The 24968-nt window shown below is 37.0% G+C and overlaps 1 protein-coding gene across 4 annotated transcripts in view; it reads left to right on the top strand.

The window, feature by feature from the left end:
* FAM135B (family with sequence similarity 135 member B) overlaps window positions 1-22056 on the top strand; it is a 211795-nt gene extending 189739 nt beyond the window's left edge. For all 4 annotated transcript variants that reach the window (XM_068672707.1, XM_068672704.1, XM_068672706.1 and 1 more), the window contains 7 exons: window positions 809-975; window positions 2381-2472; window positions 5057-5154; window positions 5455-5606; window positions 6172-6282; window positions 8717-8830; window positions 10832-22056. In XM_068672707.1, the coding sequence (XP_068528808.1) occupies window positions 809-975; window positions 2381-2472; window positions 5057-5154; window positions 5455-5606; window positions 6172-6282; window positions 8717-8830; window positions 10832-11037 (940 nt within the window). In that variant the 3' untranslated portion in view covers window positions 11038-22056. The remainder of the gene's footprint in view (window positions 1-808; window positions 976-2380; window positions 2473-5056; window positions 5155-5454; window positions 5607-6171; window positions 6283-8716; window positions 8831-10831) is intronic.
* The last annotated feature ends 2912 nt before the right edge of the window (window positions 22057-24968 follow it).

The raw sequence follows: 24968 nt of genomic DNA, 5'->3' as shown, positions 1-24968 counted from the left end.
AGTCCCTTTAATGTCAGCGGGGTTGATGTAAGTAATTGTTCACCATCATACTGATTGGCCTTAGGCTACCCCCAAGGTTTAAAGGTTTATATCTCCTAGCCAGGTCCATCCCAGTTTTCTAATTCTACACTTATATTGCGATTTTGAATTCCTAAAAGCTCTGGATAAGTTTTGCTACTTAAAAAGCCACTGAAGTGTTTGTCACCTTTGGGTAGCTTCAAGGTGAGTTCATATGTCAAACTTTAGGCCTTCATCAGAGGAGGGGTTATCTTAATTCTTTCAGCTCTGAGCTGCTTTTCCTCTTAGCCACTAAATGTTTTCAAGACTACCCCAAACCAAACCAAACCAAACCAAACCAAACCAAACCAAACCAAACCAAACCAAACCAAACCAAACCAAACCAAACCAAACCAAACCAAACCAAAATATGTCATCTCTGTAATGAGGTGTACCCTTAAACTCCGCTGTCTGAGGAATGGGGAGAGCAATCTGCCTATAAATGTATCTGATGGTATAATTTTGCTTTTCAGTGTCAGTATGTCTGAGGACATTTATAAGATGCAAATTTTGAAATTCTGCATTTTATTCTCATAGTTCTTGGCCGCCAGAAGGTTCTTTGTGTTCCTGTAGCAGGTGTGACATACTGAAGGTTTTTACCTATTCCCTGTATGGCATCAAACAGTTTGGGAATAGGTTTTTTTCCCTGCATATTGATTTCTCTCAATCAGAATAGAACCTTCTTATTTCTAGTTTGAGGGTTTGTTGTTGGACACCCAGTTCTACTGTGATTAATTAATCTATTCTCCAGTTTTTATCAGGCCAAAGAAAAGTTTAAAAAAGAGATGAAGATTGAAGGATTTCTGTACAGTGACTTATCTGTACTAGCATCTGATATCCCATATTTTCCACCAGAGGAAGAGGAAGAAAATTTGGAAGATGGAATTCACCTGGTTGTCTGTGTCCATGGGTTGGATGGTAAGACCGAGAGGAATAGATATGTGTAAGAGACACTCAAGTGTAAACAAAACAAAAGAAAGGCATTTCTACAGGAAGTGGGAAAGAACAGAGAGTCTATGGAAAGCATTTATCTTAGCTAAGTATTCAGTTTCCTTTATGTTATTCAGTTCATTGTAATAAAGGGTCTAGGAAAATATTAAGTATTTTCTTTATGAAATGGGTGCTGCACTGTTTTGTTTTGTTTTGTTTTTCTGTTTTATTTTATTTAAACAGAATTCTACACCAAATCACATCATCCCTTCAGCATACAGTAAGAGTACACTACAGTAGTTCCTCTTGTCTTTCTGGAGGTATCTGGTTGTTTAGCAGTATGTCACTGGGATGACATTATTAAACAAAATAAACTGATATTATAGGATAGATAGTGGCTGGACTTAGAATGTGGGAAAATTGAAATCAATATTCACTACAAAGGAAGCCTGGCCTGAAATATTTTAAATACATGCTTTCTAAGCAGAAAACAGATATATTAAAGTTGAAACTTCTCTTGATAAGCTATTGGCTTCAATGGGGAAGGTGAAAGCATTAACCTTGAGACTATGGAGAAGGAAGGGCAGAGCCTCAGAAAAGTGTGAAACTCTCCTTGGTTTGTGCAAGAACCATTGCCATTCAATACACCAGTGACAGTGATATGTTTCTTATGAAGAGAAGGTACCTCCGTTTCCAGAAAAAATAATTCAGAATACCTTGGAATTTACCTAATATGGAATTGGGGCATTTTGTTCATCTCCCAAAATCATAGAATCATAGAATGGCAAAGATTGGAAGGGACCTTGAAAATCATGTAGTTCTAACCCCCCTGCTAGTCTTGTAAAATATTACTAGACTGACACCATTTTAGCACCAGATTTAATGGTGAGAGGAGAGGCAGGCTGCTGTGCATATGAAGGCACATCCTTATTCCCCAGGCACATGTGCTGAAGTTCCCAGCACAGCTGCAGTGTCTTCTTCGGGTATCACCAGCTGCAAATTGGGAAGGACAGATGTTAACCTTTTGATGACACCTTGTCTTACCTACATTGTTCAGCAATTAAGGGACAGAGTTATTCTGGGCCTGATCTTTGCCTTCTCCTCCCACTTTTTAGAGAGCATATGAAGTGCGCAGCAGCATGATGTGAGGTCCAGCCCTCCTTGCACATATTGTGGGTATTCTTGCTCTCCTGATGTTTCAATGCATGATCATATGGTGCAGTGAGCTGCCTTAGCAGCATTTAACAAGAGGTCCCTGGTGCCAAGGCTTATAAGAAGGTCTATAAGAAAATAAATTTATTAAATTGAATTTATATATATATATATATATATATATATATATATATATATATTCCTGTTGAATCACATCTTATAAATTGCCATCTGTTTCCAGGTAACAGTGCAGATCTACGGCTGGTAAAGACTTTTATAGAACTGGGACTCCCTGGTGGAAAACTGGACTTCCTAATGTCTGAACGAAATCAGGTAATGTAGAGCTAATTTCTGTCTTCATTTAGATCTCCTACAAGCTGTTGCCATTGCTGCAAAAGGACCTTCAGTAAGGCTCTTTCAGAAGCTGGATAAAGCAAAAGCACTAAGGAATTTAGGGAATTTTATGTAGGATTTAGTTCAAAGGCCTGTTCCTGTCTGAGGTGATAGGGTATTCAAACACACCAGGAAAGATTCCTCGCATTGAACTCAAAGTTCAGTGTATTACTTATAGGACTAAACCTTGGAGAAACCAAATTGATTTATCCTCTCAGTTTGCACACTTAGCAGCTGGGTGCCTCTGCCTTTTGGATGCTGTACAACACATCACCGACAGAAAGCAGCAGGTTTAGTAATGTTAAATTCTGTGGAGGATGAGAAATATCCAGAAGGTGTTGTCAGTTGCTTTTGATGCATCAGCCATTGTTTCTCCTGTTGCAAGGCTTGTGAGATTTATTTTCTTGAATGATAAATAAGTGTCTTCCAGAGCAATTCATTGCTAGCCTAGGCAGAACACCAGAAATGAATTCTATGGCCTGCTTCGCAATGAACCCATATTTATGACACCTTTATGCATAGAATAAGGATTTCCAGTGCCCAGTCAAAAACATTATTCTGATTTATGAGCAGCCAAGAAACTAGAGTCAAAACTCTCTTTGTTCAATAGCTTTTATATTCTGAAATGGCCAGTTGTTGTTAGTCTGTGAACTTGCCACCTTTCAGTGTACATCTCTGCCAGAAGTGGACCTGCATGGTTAATGTGAGCAAGATGGAAATAATGAGGAGAACAGACTTGCATCGAAGTTTCTCCTGATGCTTTGTAAGGCTGAAAGGATTAGCTCTTACAACATCTCTGTTTACTGTTATATTGAACCCATAATGGAAACTTTCAGTCCTCCTGTAGTATGGAAATGTGTGCAAGTTCACATAGAACTGGATAGGACCGATATCTTTTGATGAATGTTTTGATGCTTTAAAACATCCTGTCACAGTTTTTTCCCTGCTCTGGGAACCACGTTTAAAATGATCCATGGAATCAGTCATTTAGCTGAAGTTTGCTTTACAGAATAAAATTTAAGCCACATTTTTATGCACTCATCTGTAATATATTTGACAAGCTCAGTCAGGCTGAGATGATACTGAAGAATGGAGGTATAACCAGGTGAAATATGACATTTTATGTGTTTTGCTTGTGGTTAATGCTCAGGCTGGTATTCTTCCATTTTTAAACAACCTGAAAGATTTGGGATAATGAGCCTAAGAGGAAATTGTTAATTATCAATGCAGGCTAAACAAACAGGCAAGAGGTTATTGGACTGTTTGTAGTATAGGAGAACATTTATTTTAAGGCAGTGTTGCAAAGTGAATATACTTGTTTTCCTTTGCAAGAGCTGCAATTAGTAAGATGGGTTGTGTTACAAAAGCATTAATTACTAGATATGCTTGCTCTGAATAGCTGTTCCAACATTTGATGATTTTGTGGCATCTCATTAGTTACAAATTTGATTTAGAGTCCTGTTGGAGTGCCAAATGACACAGTTCTGAATAAGATCTGTCTGCAATTGTATAGACTAGACAATATATTATTAGTTTTATTGTATCAAAACTGCCATTACTGTTGCAAGCAACAAATTGTTTAAGTCCCTCTCTGGCACTCATTATCTTACTGACATTCTTGAATAACAAACACACAGCATTTAAGTAAGATGGCCTAATAATTTTGTGATTGTGTCTGTAGTGTCAACATCACCTATATGTAGTGTATAAAGCTGTAACTATTTTACTATAGTAATCCATTAAATCCAAAATATAAAAAGCTTTTCTTCCACACGCAGAGTACGGTGCCTGGAGAGGCTAAGCAGTTCTCAACCTTGTCAAGTCAGGCTGCTTTAAAACCTTACTTTTGACTCTGAAATCACTCGGCCTGACACTATGAATCTTACTATTAATAAACCTTAGGCCCAGATTTATCCAATTATGCCTAAATTAGAGGCACAGTCACTAGAGAAACAGAAGCAACCACAGAAGGTAATGTAATCCCCTTAAAATACAGTCTTCTAGAGGGCCCTATTTCCATACCCTACAAAGGAAGCACAAGGTAACTCCTGTCCTAAATTGAAAGCATGGGTTATATTCCTGAAGCTAAAAGGCACAATATAGAGTCAAAGAACCTCCGCGATGAAAGATTTTGCCTTATCTTACATGGGAGCTTAATGAAGACAATGAATTTCCATATGGGCTATACTGAGAGCCATAAGACTGATAGTGACAAGTGTTGTTACTGTTAAAGCTGTGTGAGAAAAAAAATACTTGCCTAGAATAAGTTAACAATTTTAGTTGAAATAATGTTGATATTAATCTGAAAATGAAACTTTATGGCTTTTTTCAAAGGGCTTCTGTTTTGGGAGGACTAAGCAACAGAGAAAAATTCTTCCCCGTTGAGCAAGTACAAAGAAAATTTGGACTAGTTATTAATTTTGTGATTGCAGCTTACTTTGAAAATAACGTTAGTCTATGATATATGTATACTTCAATAAGAGCAATATATTTGAATTCACCTACTCAATCCTTTTTACACTAGACTGATACTTTTGCTGATTTTGATACAATGACTGACCGATTGTTGGATGAAATTATTCAGCATATTCAGTTGTATAACCTCTCCATATCCCGAATAAGGTAAGCATTCTGATAGTTAATTGTCTGTAACTATTTGTGGTCATCAGCATCATTCTGTGAAATTAGCTTTTTTAAAAGTGTCCTGTGTCAAAGGCCATTGAAGTCAGTGAGCTGAGGTTTTACATGTGTTATGGCTGGAAGAGTATCCACTAGGCTGAACAAAATGTAAAATGATAGCTAAAGGATGATACTGAAAGCTCTGATAGAGTTCTCTCAAGAGCAATTTTTGCTGCCTTTACATTTAATTTAAATAACATACAGATGGCTTTTGTGTTAATACAATTCTGTTTCTCCTAACAGTTTTATTGGACATTCCCTTGGTAATGTCATCATCCGATCTGTACTAACTCGCCCCAGGTTTCGCTATTACCTCAACAAGTTACATACCTTCCTGTCCCTCTCTGGACCTCACCTGGGAACACTTTACAACAATAGTACTTTGGTTAGTACAGGTAAGAGTTAAATGGGAAAGCTATGAATTACTGCAGTCCATGGCAGAGTATACGAGAGAGCAACATGTGGAGGTAGCAGTAAATTGTGATGACGTGACACATACACTGTACCTGTGGCAAATATTTGTTGAAGACTTCAGAGAAAATAGCAGTGAGAGAGGCTTTCAGGGCTTACTACATGGTCCAGCATTGTGGAAAATCCAGGGGTGTGGAGCAGCAAGAGATGACCTTTCTTCCACTGTGTTCTTCCACTTCTCTTTATACTGCCAATAAAGAGAGGCATCTCTCTTTCTGAAGAAAACACTTACAGTGCTATGGAAAATGAATGGCCCTATGTTCACCCTTCCTGAACGTTTATGTTACCATGACACTGGATAATCCAGAGAGACCCTTAGACTTTTCTCTTTGTTTATTAACAATACAAGAGAAAACAAAGACTTACACTGAGTTACAGTGCTAACCGTACTGTAATCTCTTCAAGTTTATTATTATAGGCACACAACTTCAATCCCCTTGTTTGATAATCAGAAAAAAAGGCTAAAAATATACACCAATTTTATTCCAGGTCTGTGGCTCATGCAGAAGTTGAAAAAATCAGGGTCACTTTTGCAATTGACCTTCAGGGACAATGCAGATTTGCGCAAGTGTTTCCTCTACCAGCTCAGCCAAAAAACAGGTGAGTAGGGCTTAATGTTGTGTAAACGTTGGGGGATGTTCCAAAGGATTGTGCTAGATACTATGTATTCCAGGGGGTAAAGAAAATCTGCATTTCATTATTGATCTTTCTTTAAATGTCTTGCTTTCAAGAAGGTCTGCCCTGTCTAATAACTGTTTTATCTGCCTTTTATCTGCACCATTACCAGTGGATGTAGTTGCCAAACAGTTAGTGCCCAATAAGACCTACATGCTGTAATAAATATGCACCTAATTTTGTATTCTTCAAGCAAGAAATACTATTCTTGACAGGCCACCATAACTTAATTTATGTTATTAGATGCAAACTGTTTTTCCTTTTTTAATATTTTTTTAAGTTCAACATCTCTTGTCTTTAGGAAATATGGTGCTGTGAGATGAAGAGCAAATTTTATTCATGTCTATTGTGGCACCTCTGTACTACAGAGAAAGATGTATGGCCATACACTGTAAAAATGATGTCTACATCATTTTACCACTTCCTTGGTCTGTTATGAATAAATGAAATAAATCAGACTTCCCCTAAGAAAAGAAAGCAAGCATTATCCTTCTGTTCAGACAAATGTTTTCTTCTAAAAGTTACTTTAATATTGTGCGTAAGCAAACTAGTGCTAAGGATGCACTCACAGTCACTACTTGATATTTAATTTTTTTCTCTTACTCTGCTATGTTGCTAATAGGAAACAAATACTATCTTAATACAGGTACAACTTAATACTTGGTCTGATAGACAGAGCTGTTTCATAATTTTCTGACCACAATACATGACCTAATCAACGACAGGAAGATGCTATATCTTGGCATTATTTAAATTTCCTTATTTGAATTTTCCTTTGGTTCTCTAGCTCCCATTTTTATGGACCACAGTGGGATATTTGCTTTAAAACAGTCATGTTCAAATAAAATTGGTTCTACATAGGAAGCTCGCATTGCTACTTCCCAAGCCAAGAATTCCTAAGTATATGCTGTGAGTTAAAGTGACTTGTTGCCTGTTAGCTTGATAGACTGGAGATCTGGCAGACTGTAAATGAAGGTGATGTCTCTATAAAAGCAGAAAGTATCAAAAAGGTTGCCTGTAAATTAAAATGATCCAGGTAGATGCTTAGGAGTAAAATCTTAAATTGTAAAATTCTATACTAAAATGTATGAGCTAGAACAATGAGTCAGAATTGAGGTGCCCTTACTCTAGCACTCTGCTCCCAAAAGTGGTAAGAGCACCTACAAAGGGACACATTTGGTTGAGAGTACCTACAAAGCTGCAGTGTTTTGCCTGCTCTCTCTTTGAGCCTCCAGCAATTTCTGACTTTCTTAAAGTAGAAATCCCTTCCACTATTCAATTTCATTAAATGTTTCTTGTGCTTGTCTCAGGAAAAAAAAAAAATGACATTGCTCCCTACTGAGTCTCTTCACATAAGATTTTAGTTATGTTAAAACTCATTGATGCCTCTTACATTTTACCCCAGAGAAGTCACAAACACAATTGGTTTGACTACACAGGAAGAAAATGACGGCTTCAGCCAGGCTTAGTAGAGGCAGCTATCAGGGCTCTTCCTCATGGTGGTGATGGTCAGCTTTTCTATTAAGCACTAGAAAGCAAAGGGCTTTGTTCTGGGTCTCTTTTCTGTAAGGAGAAGGGAAGGATGAAGGTCAAACCGACAACATTCCCATGTACAGAATAATCTCTGAGTTAGTATAGATTATCTGTGTCCATTCTCCTACTCTTCTGCTGAATGTGGGTGATCTAGAGCTCAAGAGATCTCAGACAGAGTAAGTAGCAGGAGTCTTTTCATAGCGAATGGTGGCTCCATTACTTCCAGGGAAGAGGGAGAATTCCTGGTTTCCAGTCCATGTACCATCAGTGTGTATTTATCCAAGGACTGCTGGATGCAAGGACTGGATCCCAAGGCTCCTTCCACACTGATGTAATAGTATGACACCATAGTGGTGAAGCTGATTTCTCTTCTCCTTCTCTCTATATATTTTGTTCGCTATTTTACTAATTGGCTGTATTATTTTTTTGAATGTGATCCCCAATTCTGTGAACATTTACTCATGCAAGTACACCCATGGACTACAGTGATCCTGTACATGTGTTTGCAATGCTTACAGGCATAAATATTTGCAAGATTAAGTTTTTAATCATTTATTCTTTGAAACGTAGTCGGTTCTCACTTTTTTTGTTGTTCTTGTTCTTGTTGTTGATATACAATTAACTTGTATGAGCATTGATAAATAACAAATAGTTCATAGAAGCAACAGCAATATTTTTAAGTTATTCTTGTGAATATTTCTGTTTTGTATGTTTTAATTACTCTTCATTTGTTTTTCTCAATAGATTTTAAAGTGCATTTCAACATGAATATGATTGTGCTGTTCAACACTGTAATAAATGCATTTAATGAATTTGTTTGCCACAGGCCTTCAGTACTTTAAAAATGTTGTGTTAGTGGCCTCACCCCAAGACAGATATGTACCCTTCCATTCAGCAAGAATAGAAATGTGCAAAAATGCTCTTAAAGACAGACACACAGGTATGTTTAAGATACATTCTATATTTACAAAGCTGTTGAGAAATTGTGATTTTGTGTAAATCAGAAGGGGTTTTCATCAGCATGATGAAAACTCAAATGCTTATTTGATAAGGAAGAAAGTGTTCTACTCTCATAGGACATGACTGAAATCAAGAAAATATTTCAAAGATACTCTTTGTTTGATGAAAATAGGTTTCAATCAGGTTGTAATCAAAGATTTCATATTGCTCTTGCCTCCGTAAATAATTTTTTTAAATTGTGGAGATAATAGAACTAGTTCCTAACAATGTTTCTCTTTAGTCTACTGAATTATTAGTATTGTCTCACATAACAAAATCTCTTTCAGCACATCCAAAGTCAATGGGTTTTCCATTTGTTTTCAGTAGTATTTGGATGATTGCCGGGTAATTTGAAAGATGTAAAATCATACTGGTTTGTAATAAAATCTGCAAAGTACATCAGGACTCATGCCATTAGAGGCCTAGCTTTCCTGTGAGTTTAGTTTGTGCATTGTTCCAAATACTGCCTTTGTTATTTGCAGTCTCCCTCGCTTATAAAATATTTCATGGTTTCAGTTTGATACCATTTCCAGAATTATGTTCAGTGTAATTTTATACCAGTTTCAGATACATGGTTATGTAGAAATGGAGGTTGTTCTTGGAAGCTGGTAGCCAGTCCCTAGTGGGGTTCCCCAAGGTTCCGTTGTAGGCTAGTTCTCTTCAATGTTTTCATAAATGACTTGGATGTAGGACTTAAAGGTGTTTTGAGTAAGTTTGCAGATACTAAACTGGGAGAAACTGTTGACCCCCTTGATGTAGAGAGGCCTTGCAGAGAGGCCTTGAGAAATCAAGCTGGGTAATCACCAAACATAGCAAGTTTAACAAGAGCAAGTGCCACATTTTGCACTTGGGAAGGGGCAAACTTGTCTATATGTACAGACCGGGGGACAGGAGGCTGGAGTGTAGTCCTGCAGAAAGGGATCTGGGGACTTTGGTCAACAGCAAGTTCAATATGAGTCAGCAGTGTGCCCTGGCAGCCAAAAGGCCCAACTGTACCCTGGGGTGCATCAAACACAACATTGATAGATAGTCAAGGGAAGTCCACTCTACCGTGTGTTGGTGTGGCCTCACCTTGAGTACTGTGTGCAGTTTTGGGAGCCGCAATTTAGAAAGGATATAAAATTATTAGGAAGTGTCCAAAGGAAGGCAATAAAGATAGTGTAGGGCATAGGTACGGCCTAGAGGGCAAGATGTGGCTGAGGTCACTTGTTTTGTTCAGTTTAGAGAAGAGAGGGCTGAGGGGTTACCTCATCGCAGGACTACGGTTTCCTCAACAGGGGAAGCAAAAGCAGGAGGTGTTCATTTCTTCTCTCTGCTGACCAAGGGCCAACATGGTTGCCTTCACACAGATCTTTTTGTCTTACCTAACACATGAATTGAAAGGCAGTTTTCTAACTCTCTCTTCAGGTGTTTTTTTTCCTCAGGGACATCTTTGGCCTAGTAGAAGCCAGACCTACATCCATGACTGCAAGCTTCCTGAGCTGCTGTTGTTGCCCTATAAACTTCTAAACTATCTGCAGAAAGGCATGATGTTCTTCCTGCATTAGATTACCCAGAAAAACAAACAAACAAACAAACAAAAAAACACATATCTTGCCTGATCCTTTTGCATTCAGCTTCACAGGCAATATGAATCCAGACCTCTTCCCCTGGAGGAAATGTGTGTTTCTTTCCACCTCAGGAGAAATGGAACTAAATGCTGAGGCATGTCCCACTCTTCATGCTAGCAGCTTCACTAGGTCTCTCTGGGTGGCCAGTGGCTCCATTACATTAATAACATTCTGGTACATGGCAAACCATTGAAATAAACTGCTTTCACTTGCATTTTGTTGTTATTTGTTCCATTTTCCTTCTCTTTGTGACTGTAATTAAATGATACTGGAAAGAAAGAGGGGATCTGGCAGTTTTGGCTTGTACGTGTGACTTTTAAAATCTTTTGCAGGTCCTGTTTATGCAGAAATGATTAACAACCTGCTCCAGCCTTTGATTGGGGCGAAGGACTGCACTTTGATCAGACACAACGTGTTCCATGCTCTGCCAAACACCGCCAACACATTGATTGGCCGGGCAGCCCACATTGCTGTGCTGGACTCTGAACTTTTCCTGGAGAAGTTTTTCCTTGTGGCAGGACTCAACTACTTCAAATAGTGCCTGAAGTATGGGGTAGCAGAAGCAAACCATTTCACTGAGTGGAGGAGAATCCCTTAGCCAAAAGCGTGCAGTGTTAGAAATGAGATCAGGTGGGACTTTCAATCTCTCTCCATTTCCATTTCTGTTTCAGAGAATAAAGTGCTATGGCTTTAAGGCATTCAAGCTTCCAAATATTGGTGCTTTTGGAAGAAATAAATATTCCTCTTCTGTTTATATGTTGTTTGTCCACATAAAGATATGAACTACTTCTGAAGCAGAGAATCAGAATAAAGATGGTTAATATTATCTAAATGTGATGGGACCAATATGATCACCATTTCTCTCAGATAATAACCCAGGAATTTGTCTGTTCTTGATTTAATGCTTATTTACATTTTAACAAAGCTATACATCTGTAGCACTTTGAGGTGGCTAATACAAGAGGAAACAAATGTATATGAACTCAGGTTAAAACCTCCTTTGCAATGAAATGAAAAGTCTAAAAAACATTTATGACAATTTCAACGTTTCTGTTTCTCAAAAGAAAATGGTTCCATCATTGGTAATCATTTGTAACATGCACACATTCAAATCATGGAAAGGGGGAAAATATTTAATATAGAATTAAAAAAAAAAACTTGATATTTGACTTAAAAAAAAAAAAACACTACACAAACTTTTAGTTGGGAAGACTTCTTCAAGTTAAAAGCTGCCAGACTGATGGGAATCTATTGGATTACTTGTGAAATATCAGTGGCATCTGTTAGCACTTCTCCTGTTTACATTTCTAGAATACCATTACTGTGCTTGTTATTATAACCTCAGAGGTACAATTTTCACTTTTAAATTTGTATCTAAATACATTTACCCCAAGGTATTATACGTACATATATATATATGTATATATATACATTAGTCTGAAATTCAAAATCTAGCCAGTAATACTCCTAAAAAACACCAATCAGATGAAAATAGGTTGGTGACCTAGAGCAGTAATGATTGTCAAAAGCTTAAAAACCATACATATGTTTTAGATTTCTCTGTAATGCTATAATAGGGTTTTACTAATTCCCATTTGCAGTGCTATAACCAGTCCTAATTACATGGTTACAGCTGGTCAAAACAGTTAAAATTTTATTCATACAATGTTATCAGAATTCTTTTCAGGGGTTTAGAAAATAACCCGTTTTTCACTTTTTGTATTTTTTTTTGCATTTTTAATTTGTTTTTAATCAAAATGTTGTCAGCATTTTAAATGACACATTTCAATAACTTTCTATACATTTTCATACCACTTTGATAAATTTTCAATGTCACAGCAGTTTTTCAAAAAGAAGGAGGCAAATAACTCTTCACAAATATTTGTGTTTGGAAGGAAGGTAATTTTTTAAAGCAAGTGTAATTTTTTTAAAAACATAGGTGACCAGACCTCTATATCTTGTGAAAAAATAAAACAAATGAACATAAAAAGTGACAAAGTTGGTTCTAGGTTTCAAGACTGTCATCAGTGAACTAGGATGAAGATAGTGGAAATTTCTGAAATAAAATAACTAAAAAAATAAACCCAAAATTTTGCAACCCCAGGGAAATATTTGTACATGCAGAAGGTAAAACTAGCTGTGTTTAAAAGAAGAAAAGTGGAAAACTTTTGAAGAACTCGTTCGAGAAAAGAGTTGCTGACAAACTGGGACTAGGGTGGTCTAATAATGAAGGCATGTTTTGAAATAGAAAGGAATAAGAAGGAATATCCAAAAAGGTAAGACTAAAACATGAAAACAGAATGGTATATTGCACCTTAAATCATTTTCTGCTCTTCAGAGTTGACACTGAAATTAAATAGAAGTGGTCACATGGTGCATTTCAATAGCAATTAGTTTTGTAAACATTAAATATTACTGCAATACTTGAAGTAAATAGGTAGATACTATTCTCTTTTTTCCTTTAATAAATTGACAATTTAAAGCTGAAAGATGGATTTGCCCAGTTAAAAAAAAAATTCTTTGTCAGGAATCAAGAATTTCTGGGTCTCACGTATTGTTTTAGAAGTCTTTATCACTGTTCCACCTCAACATTTTAATGCCAACTAAACTTACACATCACAGCTTACTTCTTCCTTGGAGAATTGTTTACACATTATTAAATTTAATGGGGCATGGAGGTAAAACTTTTGTACAGAGGTTTTGATCCACAGACACAGACTTCTAAGGAGTACATGAAAAGCAAGAAAGAAAAGCAATCCCCAATCATTAGCAGTCTTTAGTGATTTATATGGCGATCTATTCCTCTTTTAGAAAATTTTTGGGAGTCTGCACATGGAAAATTTTTTAAATTGTTGAGAGGCTATTTTACAAATATATACATACCTAATGCGTGTGTGTATTTGCAATGCATACAAAGAAGTATGCTTATTTCAAGGTCAAACATTCCATGTTTTTAATCATGAATATAATGGATATGACAACATACTGGTGTAGTGCTTCTTAAAATCATACAGGTGGTTTCTTGCCTTGCCTTGTACATTAGACGGCATTCCTAGCCTTCTATTTATGTACGTGTGGAAGAGGGGAAATGTGAAAAAGTCTCTTTTGTATTACTGCAGAAATTGGTAGCCCTTTCGGTACGTTCAGTTTCACACTGTACACTGCTACCAGTGCTGTGACTTATGGACAAACATACCTAAAAATGTCCATGTATCTGTCCATATACTGTTCTTCCACAGCTTAGAGTCTGATTTCAGTGGAGTTGGATTAGGTTCATTCAACTTGCTCCTTAGAGGGTGTGATAGAGAGCTTCTATAGAGCCTCAGAAAAATCTGGGAGATGTCATTCCTGTGAAATGATATGACACAGATTTTATCTTCCTTATGCTGCCAGAACATTGTGGGATATATTGGCAATAACTGTCTAGCTTAGCATTCATTTTGAGGTTCTCAGAATAGTCTCCCTTTCTTTTATGCTTTTTAATGGGATATTGCCTTGATAATGACACAGAATATAGTAAATCTTCTCTAATGGTATAGACTATATTGCAAAGAAATCCTCATTGTCATTATAATGTAAATAACATCTGAGTGGTTGCACTTCATCAAAATATAGCAATCAACATGGAATCATTTTTAGAAGTTTTTTATATATTGATTTATATGGAGAGAAATATAATATTAGAATTATCTTCATAGGAGATATCAAAATAACTGCACAGTAAGCTTTTGTGTTTCTGTGTTTTGGAATTTTAATGTATTGGCCTGTCACATAAAGTCACTTTAAATGGATTTAATTGCATTTTCAGTATTGATACAAGGATTTCCCTTCAAACTTTACAATCTCTGCTTGTTTTGGTATATCCATGGAGGCTGTGCTTAATTTCTTAAGTGAAGCTCATACATTCACAAGAAGACATTTTTTCAAGAGGTTGGACAGAGTGGAGAACGTGGTTGTATTTGAAGTGAAACTCCATCCACTTCTTTGTGTCTTTTCTCTAGATAAGATAAAACACAGAAGACAATGCAGGGTTGTTTCTGAGCACCTGGGTGTGATGTCTTAAAACCAGCATGGTAGACCTCCTGACTCCAACTGGTAAAATTAACTTGTCTAGTAAGGTTTGACAGTGTTAAATATGAGGTATGGGCTATATGAGAAAATTCTCTCAAGGAAGATGCACAGGCCATGGTAAATTACCTTACAAGTAATTGAAAACCTCCACACAGAGTAGTATCATCACACTTAACCTTAGATAATTATGGTATAGAAGTCATTTTGTGACCTGGTAGGAGAGACTTTTAGGGTCAGTGGAAGGAAAGATACACTTTTAGGGTGTGCTTTGTCGGATCTGTTTTATTTGTCTGTTCTATTTTTCTTTATGCCTGTTCTTCTCCACTGACTATGCAGAATACCAGATTTTGTTGTCTACTTTCTAGATACCTAAGCTTGATCAGATGAGGCCACCACACCAAAATTTCAAAATTTCAAAATATCAGTGGGAGTCCCCCACCGATTTCCCACTGGAAATCTTATGGGAATCCATCCCCACTCCAAAGGCCTTAATAAAGCCTACTGTACCTTGAAATAACACTTGCCTTTGAAGCTATCTCCTTTTCAGTTTCACAGTTATCTAGGTTGAAATAGCACAGTAATTCTGGAAGAAAGAATATTTAAAATCTCACCAATTTTATTGACAAAGTACTTAGAATGAGACTACTGAACTCTGTTTTATAAGGATTTAATCTCTTTTGAAACAGAAGAATTATTTCTTGAATACAAATGGAAAGACATTGCAGGATTGACTAAATGTGAGTAGGTGAAGGACAAAAAGGGTCTAGCTCCTCCTGCAGCAGTCTTAAGGATCTTCAAGAGTCTGTTTCTTAATCTCTTAGTAATTGCTGACTGTCCTTCACAAAACCTGGAGAAACCTCTAGAGATGTTTCTGCTTGTAGAGTAGAAATTAGCCTGTTTATTTTTATTACCTAATTTGTGCTTAAAAATTAGTTTCAAAATGACTTTGTTCAACTAAAGGAAGTGTCTAAGTTCTTACTGTTGTCAATGAAGAGAGGTAAGTACTCTGAAGGAGTGCTCCTGTTTTCTCCTTTGGTGGACTTCAGAGTCACTTGCCTCTCTTCACTAACTTATTGTAAGGCTCATTTTTTGGGTCCCTAAGGTGTTGGCATAAAGTAGAGGACCGACACTGGTGGACTGGTTGGAAAACTGATCTGTTTTTCATAATTAGGTGTGAATTTGGACTAGTACAGTTGGATCATAAGCAAGCACTGAAGAGACAAACAGGTTCCTTTAAAGTTGGACTGAAAACGTGTCTTTCCCAGCCTCCAATGGTGCCAATTTCTCTTTAACAATACTGTTAATATGTTTTTAAAATCAAGTCTTTCCACTGACAAAAGTGGAAGCTGAAATTGCTTAGCTTTCAAGGATTGTATCTTAAAGGCTTGAAACCTTAGCACAGAGCCTTGGAAATTACTAGTACAAATGCTGAGTGCTACTTTACTTCAAAGCACATCCTAAGTATCAACTGACCAATCCTCTTCAGCATTTCCTTGCTAGAGAAGTGCCAAGCTTGAAAGAGAAAGCTATCACAAGATTATGTGAAAACTGGGAATTCAGGCCAAAGCTTTCATTAGAATTTGTAGGTTCCTCTGTTGCTTTCTGCAAGTTAAGAAAAGAAGATCTCTTCCTTTCTACTGCTGCATTTGAAGTAGCTAAGTGGTGATGCAAGAAGAAAATAAGAACTTCTAACAGAGTAAGACCCTTGTGAAAGTTTACGTAAATATCCCATGAAACATTATATACATTGAATAGTCATGGGGCACTTCTACAGTGGTCTCAGCATGCCAATATGTGCCAGCCTAACTGAGTGATTATTTTCTTTATGGACTTAAATTTCCATTTGAAAATTATCATCAGAACAGACCATGATATTTCACTCCTGCTGGTTATTTGGAGCCTAAAGGTCATGTTCATAGAGAGCTCTCTAAGAGTGTTTTATTTCAGTACATATACTCAGCAATTTTGATATTGAATGCTGTTAAGTAACTGTCAATTCCTAGCTCAATCTTCAATATTTATTTACCACTCTCTTTTGGATCAAATGTTGTGACCACAGCAAGATTGTCCCTCTTGCTTTGTTCTTTGACTATGGTTCCCAAAACTTGCTATTTCTTGAGTAGCCTAAATGGCCCCAAGCTACTATTCTGTCTTGCCAATTTGTACAGTCACTTTTCCATTATCTGATTACATCTCCTGCCTTTTTTTTTTTTTTTTTTTTCCTACAGCTCCCATGAATTCCTTTTCTCTTCATCATTCAGTCCTTGCCTTCATACAAAGCTACAGCACTGTCCAAGTGCCCAAACACCTTTAGTATTCTCAAGATTAACCCTGGTCTTGTCCACATAGTTGAGCAGTTAGAGGAAGTAGTAAGAAGGGTCTTATGAAGTCTTTCTGCACTGTTACGGATCTGTCCTCCAGGTATCAGGAAAGCCCATTGGATAGCAGCTCTGGTCCTGACTGGTGCCTTTGCCCTGGGAAGGAGGGAGTCACTGGCAATCAACTCTCATCACATCCTCTTCCTATCTCAGGTCCTAATCTGGACAGCTGGAGCTGGAGCTGTCCTCCTGTTTCCAGAATTTGTAAACTTGCAGATTGCATCCCCCTGTGAGTTCATCTTTACTTCTTGATCCTTTGATCCTTGATCTTGGTTGAAGTGGTTGCATCAGGGGGATGACCTGTGTCATACCACCACCATTGGTGGGCCTCTCTTTCAGCACACAGTACATCTGGGACTATATTACACCCCTGGAACACCCACAATGATGCTAATGGCTTCCCTCCTGGTTTTCCATATTTTTATTTTACGGTCATTGGTAATCTTCAGGCACAAATAACAATACATAGAGCCTAATGTAAGTCTTGTTCACCCTGGCACGAGTGACAGGTATGTTCTCTTACCTTTTGATCATCAGGTCCATGGCATGTTGCTTCCCAACAGGTTGTGGTCTGAAATAGATGCTGCTGCTGTTTCTTTTCTTTTTTAATAAGACTTTATAATACATGTGCAGTTCCCTAACAGAAGTCAATGCACTGAATTGAAATGCTTATGAAAACAGTTTAATCATTGTATAGCTGCTTTAAATGCAGATGAGTCAGGCCTTCCCTTCATAGGTTAAGAGGCATAAAGAATAAATATATATAAGCTCTGCTTATGCAAAAGGTCAAACTGAATTAACTTCTATTACAACCTTGAAACTTGATTTATCTGCTTTTGTGAATTCAACTCTACTTCTACCCAAAGCACTGGAAGATCCTATTATCTGTGCAGAAAACTAATCACTTCTGTGCAAAACTGATTCCCACAAGTAGATAAACGTGCCAGAAGTCCATTAGGTATATGCATGGAGCTGTACATCTTCAAGTAGCTTCTGCTTCTGAAAACGTGAAATTGTGACGTAGTAAATAGGACTATTCTTACTGAGTCTGGCATGCAGTTCAGACTTTGAGAGCTATCAACTGCAAACACAAATAGCTTTTCCATATTAGCAAACAAACCTCCCCAAAGTCTATGAAGAAGTCCAGCCTCAAGCAATTTTTTATGTTTATTTATTTTTTGAGTGGGTGATTCAAATACTGTGATGGTATCACTTTTCTCTATTACCTATACATGTGGTTAGTCTAATAAATAGAATAGCCAAGAGGTCCAATATTTCAATTTTTGTAGTAGTTTCTGTCAATTGATTTAAGAAGCTTTTAATTCCTTCCTGAATGCTAAAGTACTAGTAGAAATCTACTTGTCCCAATTCAGAAGAAATGCTCATTTACTCTTACTTTTTTCTTTGTAATGTGGATAACATTACCTGCATTACTCCTAATGGTGGAAAGATGTCAAGGCATTTCTGATACACTACCATATATGCAGCTACATGCACTACAAAGGTTGAGGAAGAGATAAGGGGAATCTTTTTGATCTGAGATATATCATCACTTTCAGTAAAAATGATAAAAAAATAGGTCTTGTATGCCCCACATACCATTTGTGTGGTATGCCTAACATCCCTATGCATACAGAAAGTGTCCTTTCCCCGATGTAATGTATGTTATAATCTTATATGTAATGAATGTATGTTCCCATATGTAGAGTATGTACATGTATAGCATACCTTACTTTGAAGCTCGTGGTGACTTGAATTTCATAGGTTTCTATTCCTTTTTGGAGGAACATTTTGGTTATCTTCCAGAGCTCCTGTGAAAGAGCAGTTTGTTGGCTTCCTCCACCTCATTGGAGGAGAGAGATTGGTTTGGACAATGTCAGCCTCTTGGCAGACCATTCATTGACTAATCTTATCTAAGCAGTCTTGAATTTGATGGGTGTTATCTACCAACTCCATGGCTCCAAGGTCAATGTAATGTCAAACCCAGCTGCCCTATCTTCTGAGACAGGAAGCTTGTCACCATTTTTAAATTTTTCTTGACATCCCTCCTCTTCAACCAAGCATTTATTTTTAAGCTGATGGACCAGTAATTTATCAGCTTTACAATTCTGCTTGCTAATTTTAGCCTTGTGTGTATTTGGTTATTCATACAGTCTGGGGAATTAGCTATTTCCTTCTTCTGCTGTTAAATCTCCTTATGAAGTATGAAGGAGATCAGTCTAGACAAACCAGGGTACTCCTTTGCAAATGTCTTGAAAAAAATAAATAAATCACATCACTGATAGTGTTTTCGAGGTTTATTTTTCGCTGATTTACCAAGAAAGAAGCAATACTGGTAATTTGTCCCATGACTTTTAGGATTATCCAGTTAAGTAAGAATCTGGATGTAGCTCTGATAAAAGACAAAGATGCAGGATAAATCATCCTATAATATTTTTGTATGTTTGGGAGAAATATTGATCCAAAATCAAAATATAGAAGAGCATATTCCTAAACACAAAGTTCAGAGATAAACTGAAATCCATATCTATGTTTTGTTGCTTGTATTCAACTTTTAATAGCAAGCTTGCTTAAATGACGAGCAGTTTAATGGTTCAGATTAACCCAGGACTGGGCTTCATTGACTTCAGTAATGAATCCATTTAGTACTGAAGTTTTTTTTAACCCTAGTCTTACGTACTTGTCTTACTAGGCCTCTATCATCTGCTTAAATCTGTTAACATATACTCAAGTATTATTATTTTTTTTTAAATCTGACATTACATCTCCATCTTCCCATTTACGTTTGGATAATTAGTGACAGCATCTAAGATATCAGAAAATGTAATTTTCCCTATAATCAGAATTACCTTTATCAAACCCTTAGTTGGGAGGACTTGCTTGCTGGAGAACTTTCTGTTTTCCTTAGAAGGAACATGTAACAAGTTTTTAGGCAATTCACAGGAGTAAGTGGATCTCTGCCTCATCCTATCTCTCTATTTCTTGCTGCAAATTTCACACTCAGGTGCTTAAAATCAGAAAAATAGCGTTCATATTCCAAACAAAGCACATCCATGAGGCAGGTCTTGCTTGCCATATCTTTCCTTGTATGTGATGTACATAGGCAATTGCTATTTTTGATGTTGGAACCATTATGTTGGTTTGAGAGTCTTGGAAAACTTGATGAAACTCCTTTTTCAAGTTTATTAAAATTGTAACCCTCAAAATCAGCCTGTAACTTTTTAATAGTTAAGGTTAGCAAGGTCACTAGAAATAACTTCTCAAATGTACAGTATCTATTCAAGTGGAACACCTTACATTGCTGGATTATTTCTCAGCTCAATGGCAACACCTAAAATTGGATCTTTACTGTTCCTCAACAGACATGTGGAATAGAATTTGCTGGACAGAATCACAGTTCTGTGAAGATCCCTATTATATGTTATGAAAAAATTATGTTTTATTTACTATACTAATTAACAAGATAATAACCCTTAGTACTAACCCCCTCCTTTTTCCTCTAAGTGATTAGCTCTGAAAGTAGTTTTCTTTAAGTATACTTTTACATTTCTTAGTTAACAAGGACAAGGTTAGAATATTCTAAAAATAAAGACATATTTTAAAATAAACAACTGACATAAATAATACTGGGCTGAATTTCAAGTGATAAATTCATCATCAAGCAGTTCAATTTCAAAACAAAGAAACAGACAAACAAATAAAGAGGCTGACCCCTGGACTTAATAACTGTTTGTACCCATGCATAGTGGATGTGTTATACTATCATTGGACAATGCGTCCATGTTTGTACACACAGGATGCAAAGCAATGCATCAGAAATATATTGTTCTCCAAGTATTTCCTTTAAGGCTGGTTGTTCAGGGTTAGCAATATGCATGATATAAGTGATGCATGTACAACCTTCTGCAAATTTGGGTCTAAAGACAGTAACTTTATACTGAGTTTGAACTTTGCAGATGACTAATCTATGATATTTTAAAGTATAACCATTTCTGTGGTCTGAATATGAGTACAACTGATTCTGTCATGTGACACTAGAGGTTGTATTTTTAAATGATATATTATTACATTTGATTGAGGCAGTTATGCTTCTCACAAATTGTATTTCAAATCAGACAGAAGAGGCAATAATTAGAGTCTGTGAGCTTGGAAAATCTGTACTGTTTCTTGTTTATTTTTAAGAAGACTCTTTTTAAGAAGATCTACAACATGTGTTCTGTTCTGCCTCACTCTAATTTACTTTCCTTTCCCTAATGAACATTTGTCAACTGCCATACACTTCAATTTTCTTTAACTGCGTCTGTCAAGATTTAAGTAAGACATATCAAAAACCCAAACTGATCTCACAAAGTGGGAACAAATGAAGTTGAGTCAGTTCCGTGACATTTTAGGGAAAATGCAGACACAAATCAATTTTCTTGAAATGTATGTTCTGACTCAACAGCATCCACAAAGTCTTGACTAAAGGTCTGATCCTGAGAAATGCTGCTCAAATGCACTTTTGTTATAATGGGCCAGATCCCCAAGTGGGTTAACCTGATAAAGCAGTTTATACCTCCTAAGGATCTTGCTGAATGGCAGCCAGTAGCATTCATGGCATCTCACAGTTGGACCACCAGAAGATAACAAATATCCTGGGTTCTTTCTAAGGCCAATTTTCAAATTGGTCAATTATGTTTTAGAAGTAATGTCTATTTAGACAAATGCAGACCTCTTCAAGGGATCAAGTCAATGGATTAATGTGGACAGATCCTTATAGGTTAAGGGAAAGGGCTTTTAATTTTTAAATCTACTACTTAGAATCATGATCATACAAAAAAAAAAAAAAAAAAAAAAAAAAAAAAGAAAAAAGAAGTGAAGAAACCTGACATGGTCCCTTGTATAAACAAGATCATGAATGTAAAGCTTATAATGCCACTGTGAAATTTTAATGCTTATTTATTATGGTTATGATGAAACCTGTATAATAAGATGATAATAATAATGAATAGTCATCAGTGCCAATATGATTCTACTATTTTTCTACATATGCTTTATTGTGGCATTTTGTGTAGCTTGTGTTCTGTGTAAAGAAATGTCAATAAAATCTTTGCTTCCTTTTGTCTGTATTTGTGTGGTTCCTGGTATTTACACAGGAAGTCCCAAATTTCTTTTGTCTATGTAGTGTGAGGGAACATGATGCCAGTGATAAAGAAGTCAAACAAAAAATTCTGAAAATGTGAAGTAAGAGAATGCATGAGCTGTGTGAGCAACCTTGGCCAATTCACATTGTGACTCTCTGCTTGAAGAACATAACACAACTCTGAGACACTGAATCAATAATACATAGAAATTATTAGATGAACTGATCATGACCTAAAGGGCTTTTAACATGGAACTTATGTTGATTGATTAAATGAATAAGACCTCGAAGCAGAAAAACATTGAAGGCAGCAATGTATTAAGTGCTTGAACACTTCTTTTTCAGGCTTTTGTATGTATATTTAAGAATTCATTTCAGGAATATAATCCATAACTAAACTTGAGCTCCTCTGGTCCCATATATTGAGGTCATGAACTTCCTTATAGGCAGCTGCCTACCATCATCAGGAGTTGGTGTTGGGGTGGGGGTGTTGCTGCTTCTTCATGTGCCTTTGGCAATTTCTATACCAGTTAACTATACAGGGAAAGGACATTTCTGCCTTTTGTCAAGTGAACAGGGACTTCAACTGTAAGTTCTGGTGTTACCCCCACAAATTTCCAGAAAAATACATCTGCATTTAAAATTAGTCACAGATATATGTCAACAATGCAGGTCTCTGTTTTATCCTTTCCTACAAAGATAAGGATATATCTCTGTCTGTCTATTTATTTTATTTTACCCCAGAGATAGTTATGATTGCTGATGCTATCTGTGATTTAGTGTGGTAGGATCACTGGGTATCTCTACCTTGAGACATAGAAAGGAAGGCAGTGAGAATGAAGCTGTGTGTGTGCAGTCCCAGAAGAAATTTCCTGGCCCTTTTTTATCTTTATGCTATTTCAGACAATTCTACGGGAAACAGAGGTGCTTAATGACATCTCCCACAGAAGCTACAAAAGACAGCAAATACATGGAGCAGGTGATGGAAACAGGGGCATGAGCATGGAGGGAGTACAAAATCTAGGGGGTTGCTGCTTTCCTATTGCAAACTGATTAGTAGCCAACAAAGGGATCTGGTGATGTGCCTGTGTCTGTAGAGATAGGTTTTCTTTTTTCTGACTCACTCCTCAATCATATCAAATGGCAAAGGAACCAGCCACAGGGAGAGGATAATGAGTGCATTGATTATATGCATTTCCCGTTTACTTTTGGTGACAATTACTTTGCACTTTCACAGACAGAAAATGAATTGGCCTCACCTTAATCCCAACAAGTCATTGTCCATCCTCAGAATGTTACAAGATTTGACGTATTTTCTGGGATTTGGCAGAGTGCACTTCTAAATAGTCCAGATAAGCAGATACTCTGGTCAGCAGCAGGAGATACTCATTGGCACAACTGTGCTGCAAAACAAACCAATGCCAGTTTCACTCTGCCTGGTCCAAACTGGTATTTTCAATCTGTTGTTTTAATAAAGGCTAAATTTACCTTATTATCCTTGTAAGTCATATTGTGGTGTTATGTACTAAACTGTATCCTTGTCAGGCTGTAGTGTTCTTCTGGGGACTCCTAGTGAAGAAACACCATGATTTGTTACCATGACTGTCCAAGACAAAGTACTGCTTTCAAAATAGAGCTATGGTACTGTCCTTACTCCAGGTAGGTTATGGTTGGAAAACAAGTAGTTGGGCTAATAAAATGTTACTGTATATAGCCCTTGGTGAATCTAGGCCAAAACCTTTTAATCACCTGGAAGCACAGGTCATTCTGCATGGCACCAACCTGCCTATGGCTGGGTTCTCATCCCTCCTTCCCATGTGTAAGACATTTGTAGTTGCAGCCTGTGTCCGTTCCTGTAATGTTTATAGGCCAATTTCTCTCTCCTTTTCATCTAACTCAAACCTCCCTGCTCCCCCAACACAGACACATCCTTCTGCCATTATCCAAAGACAGCACAGGTTGGTGTGTGATGGACAATTGGCTGTAAAAGTCAGGAGACAAATTAAAGGAGACTGAATTATTGCAGACCCAAACACCTATTGACACAATTAAGACTTTAATTAGCAAACCAATAAGTCAAAATTGGTTTGTTGGACTTTGAATTCATTACTGTGCTGGAACTGAAGCCAAATTACTCAATAAAGGAATGAGAGTGGGCTTTTGCGTTTCATCCTTTTCAGACGTCATTGATCAGAAACTGATATGTACAATGTGGTGGCATTAGCAACCTGATCTTCGGTTTGGATGGGTCCCAGGAGCTTACACTTGTCTAATCAGGCTTTCATTATCACGCCCCAAAGAGTTTTCCTCTCCAATTTGAGTCATACAAGGAGTGAGAGTATACATTCACATGCGCACACAACACCAGCATCCACTCTACAGTTAATTCTGCTGTAGGCCTATGTCCAAATAGGCCAGCTAATAGCTTCATATTCATACAAAATTGCACACATTTGGAGAGGGAGATGAAGCTTGGGATGCACTTTTCTTTCTTGAGCCATGAATTTGTGAATAAAATCAACATCCAACCTGGAGCATCTCTTCCATCACTGCTTACTTTTTCTCCGTCTCGTTATATGTCTACTATGTTTCATAGTCAAATTCAACCACTAACTGATCATTAATAGCAGTTATTGTTCCTGCATATAGAACAAACTCATCCCATAAACAGTGTGAGGTGAGGTTTCGAAATAATATTCATTACAGGGACTGTGGAGAGTGATGGTGTTATTCTACTGCAATACAAAATGCCTGCCTTGTGCTGTGCAGTGGGAATAGATTAGTTCAGGCAATACTGACCATGCTCCACCAACTTGTCAGATAGACCTGGTGACTTCTCTACACAATTTCAAATGATTTTGGTGGAACTTGGACATCAAAATCATGGAATTAAATTGT

The sequence above is a fragment of the Anas acuta genome, chromosome 2 (assembly GCF_963932015.1).
Source record: "Anas acuta chromosome 2, bAnaAcu1.1, whole genome shotgun sequence".
Taxonomy (NCBI): Eukaryota; Metazoa; Chordata; class Aves; order Anseriformes; family Anatidae; genus Anas; species Anas acuta.
This window is presented reverse-complemented; position numbering and strand designations above follow the sequence as displayed.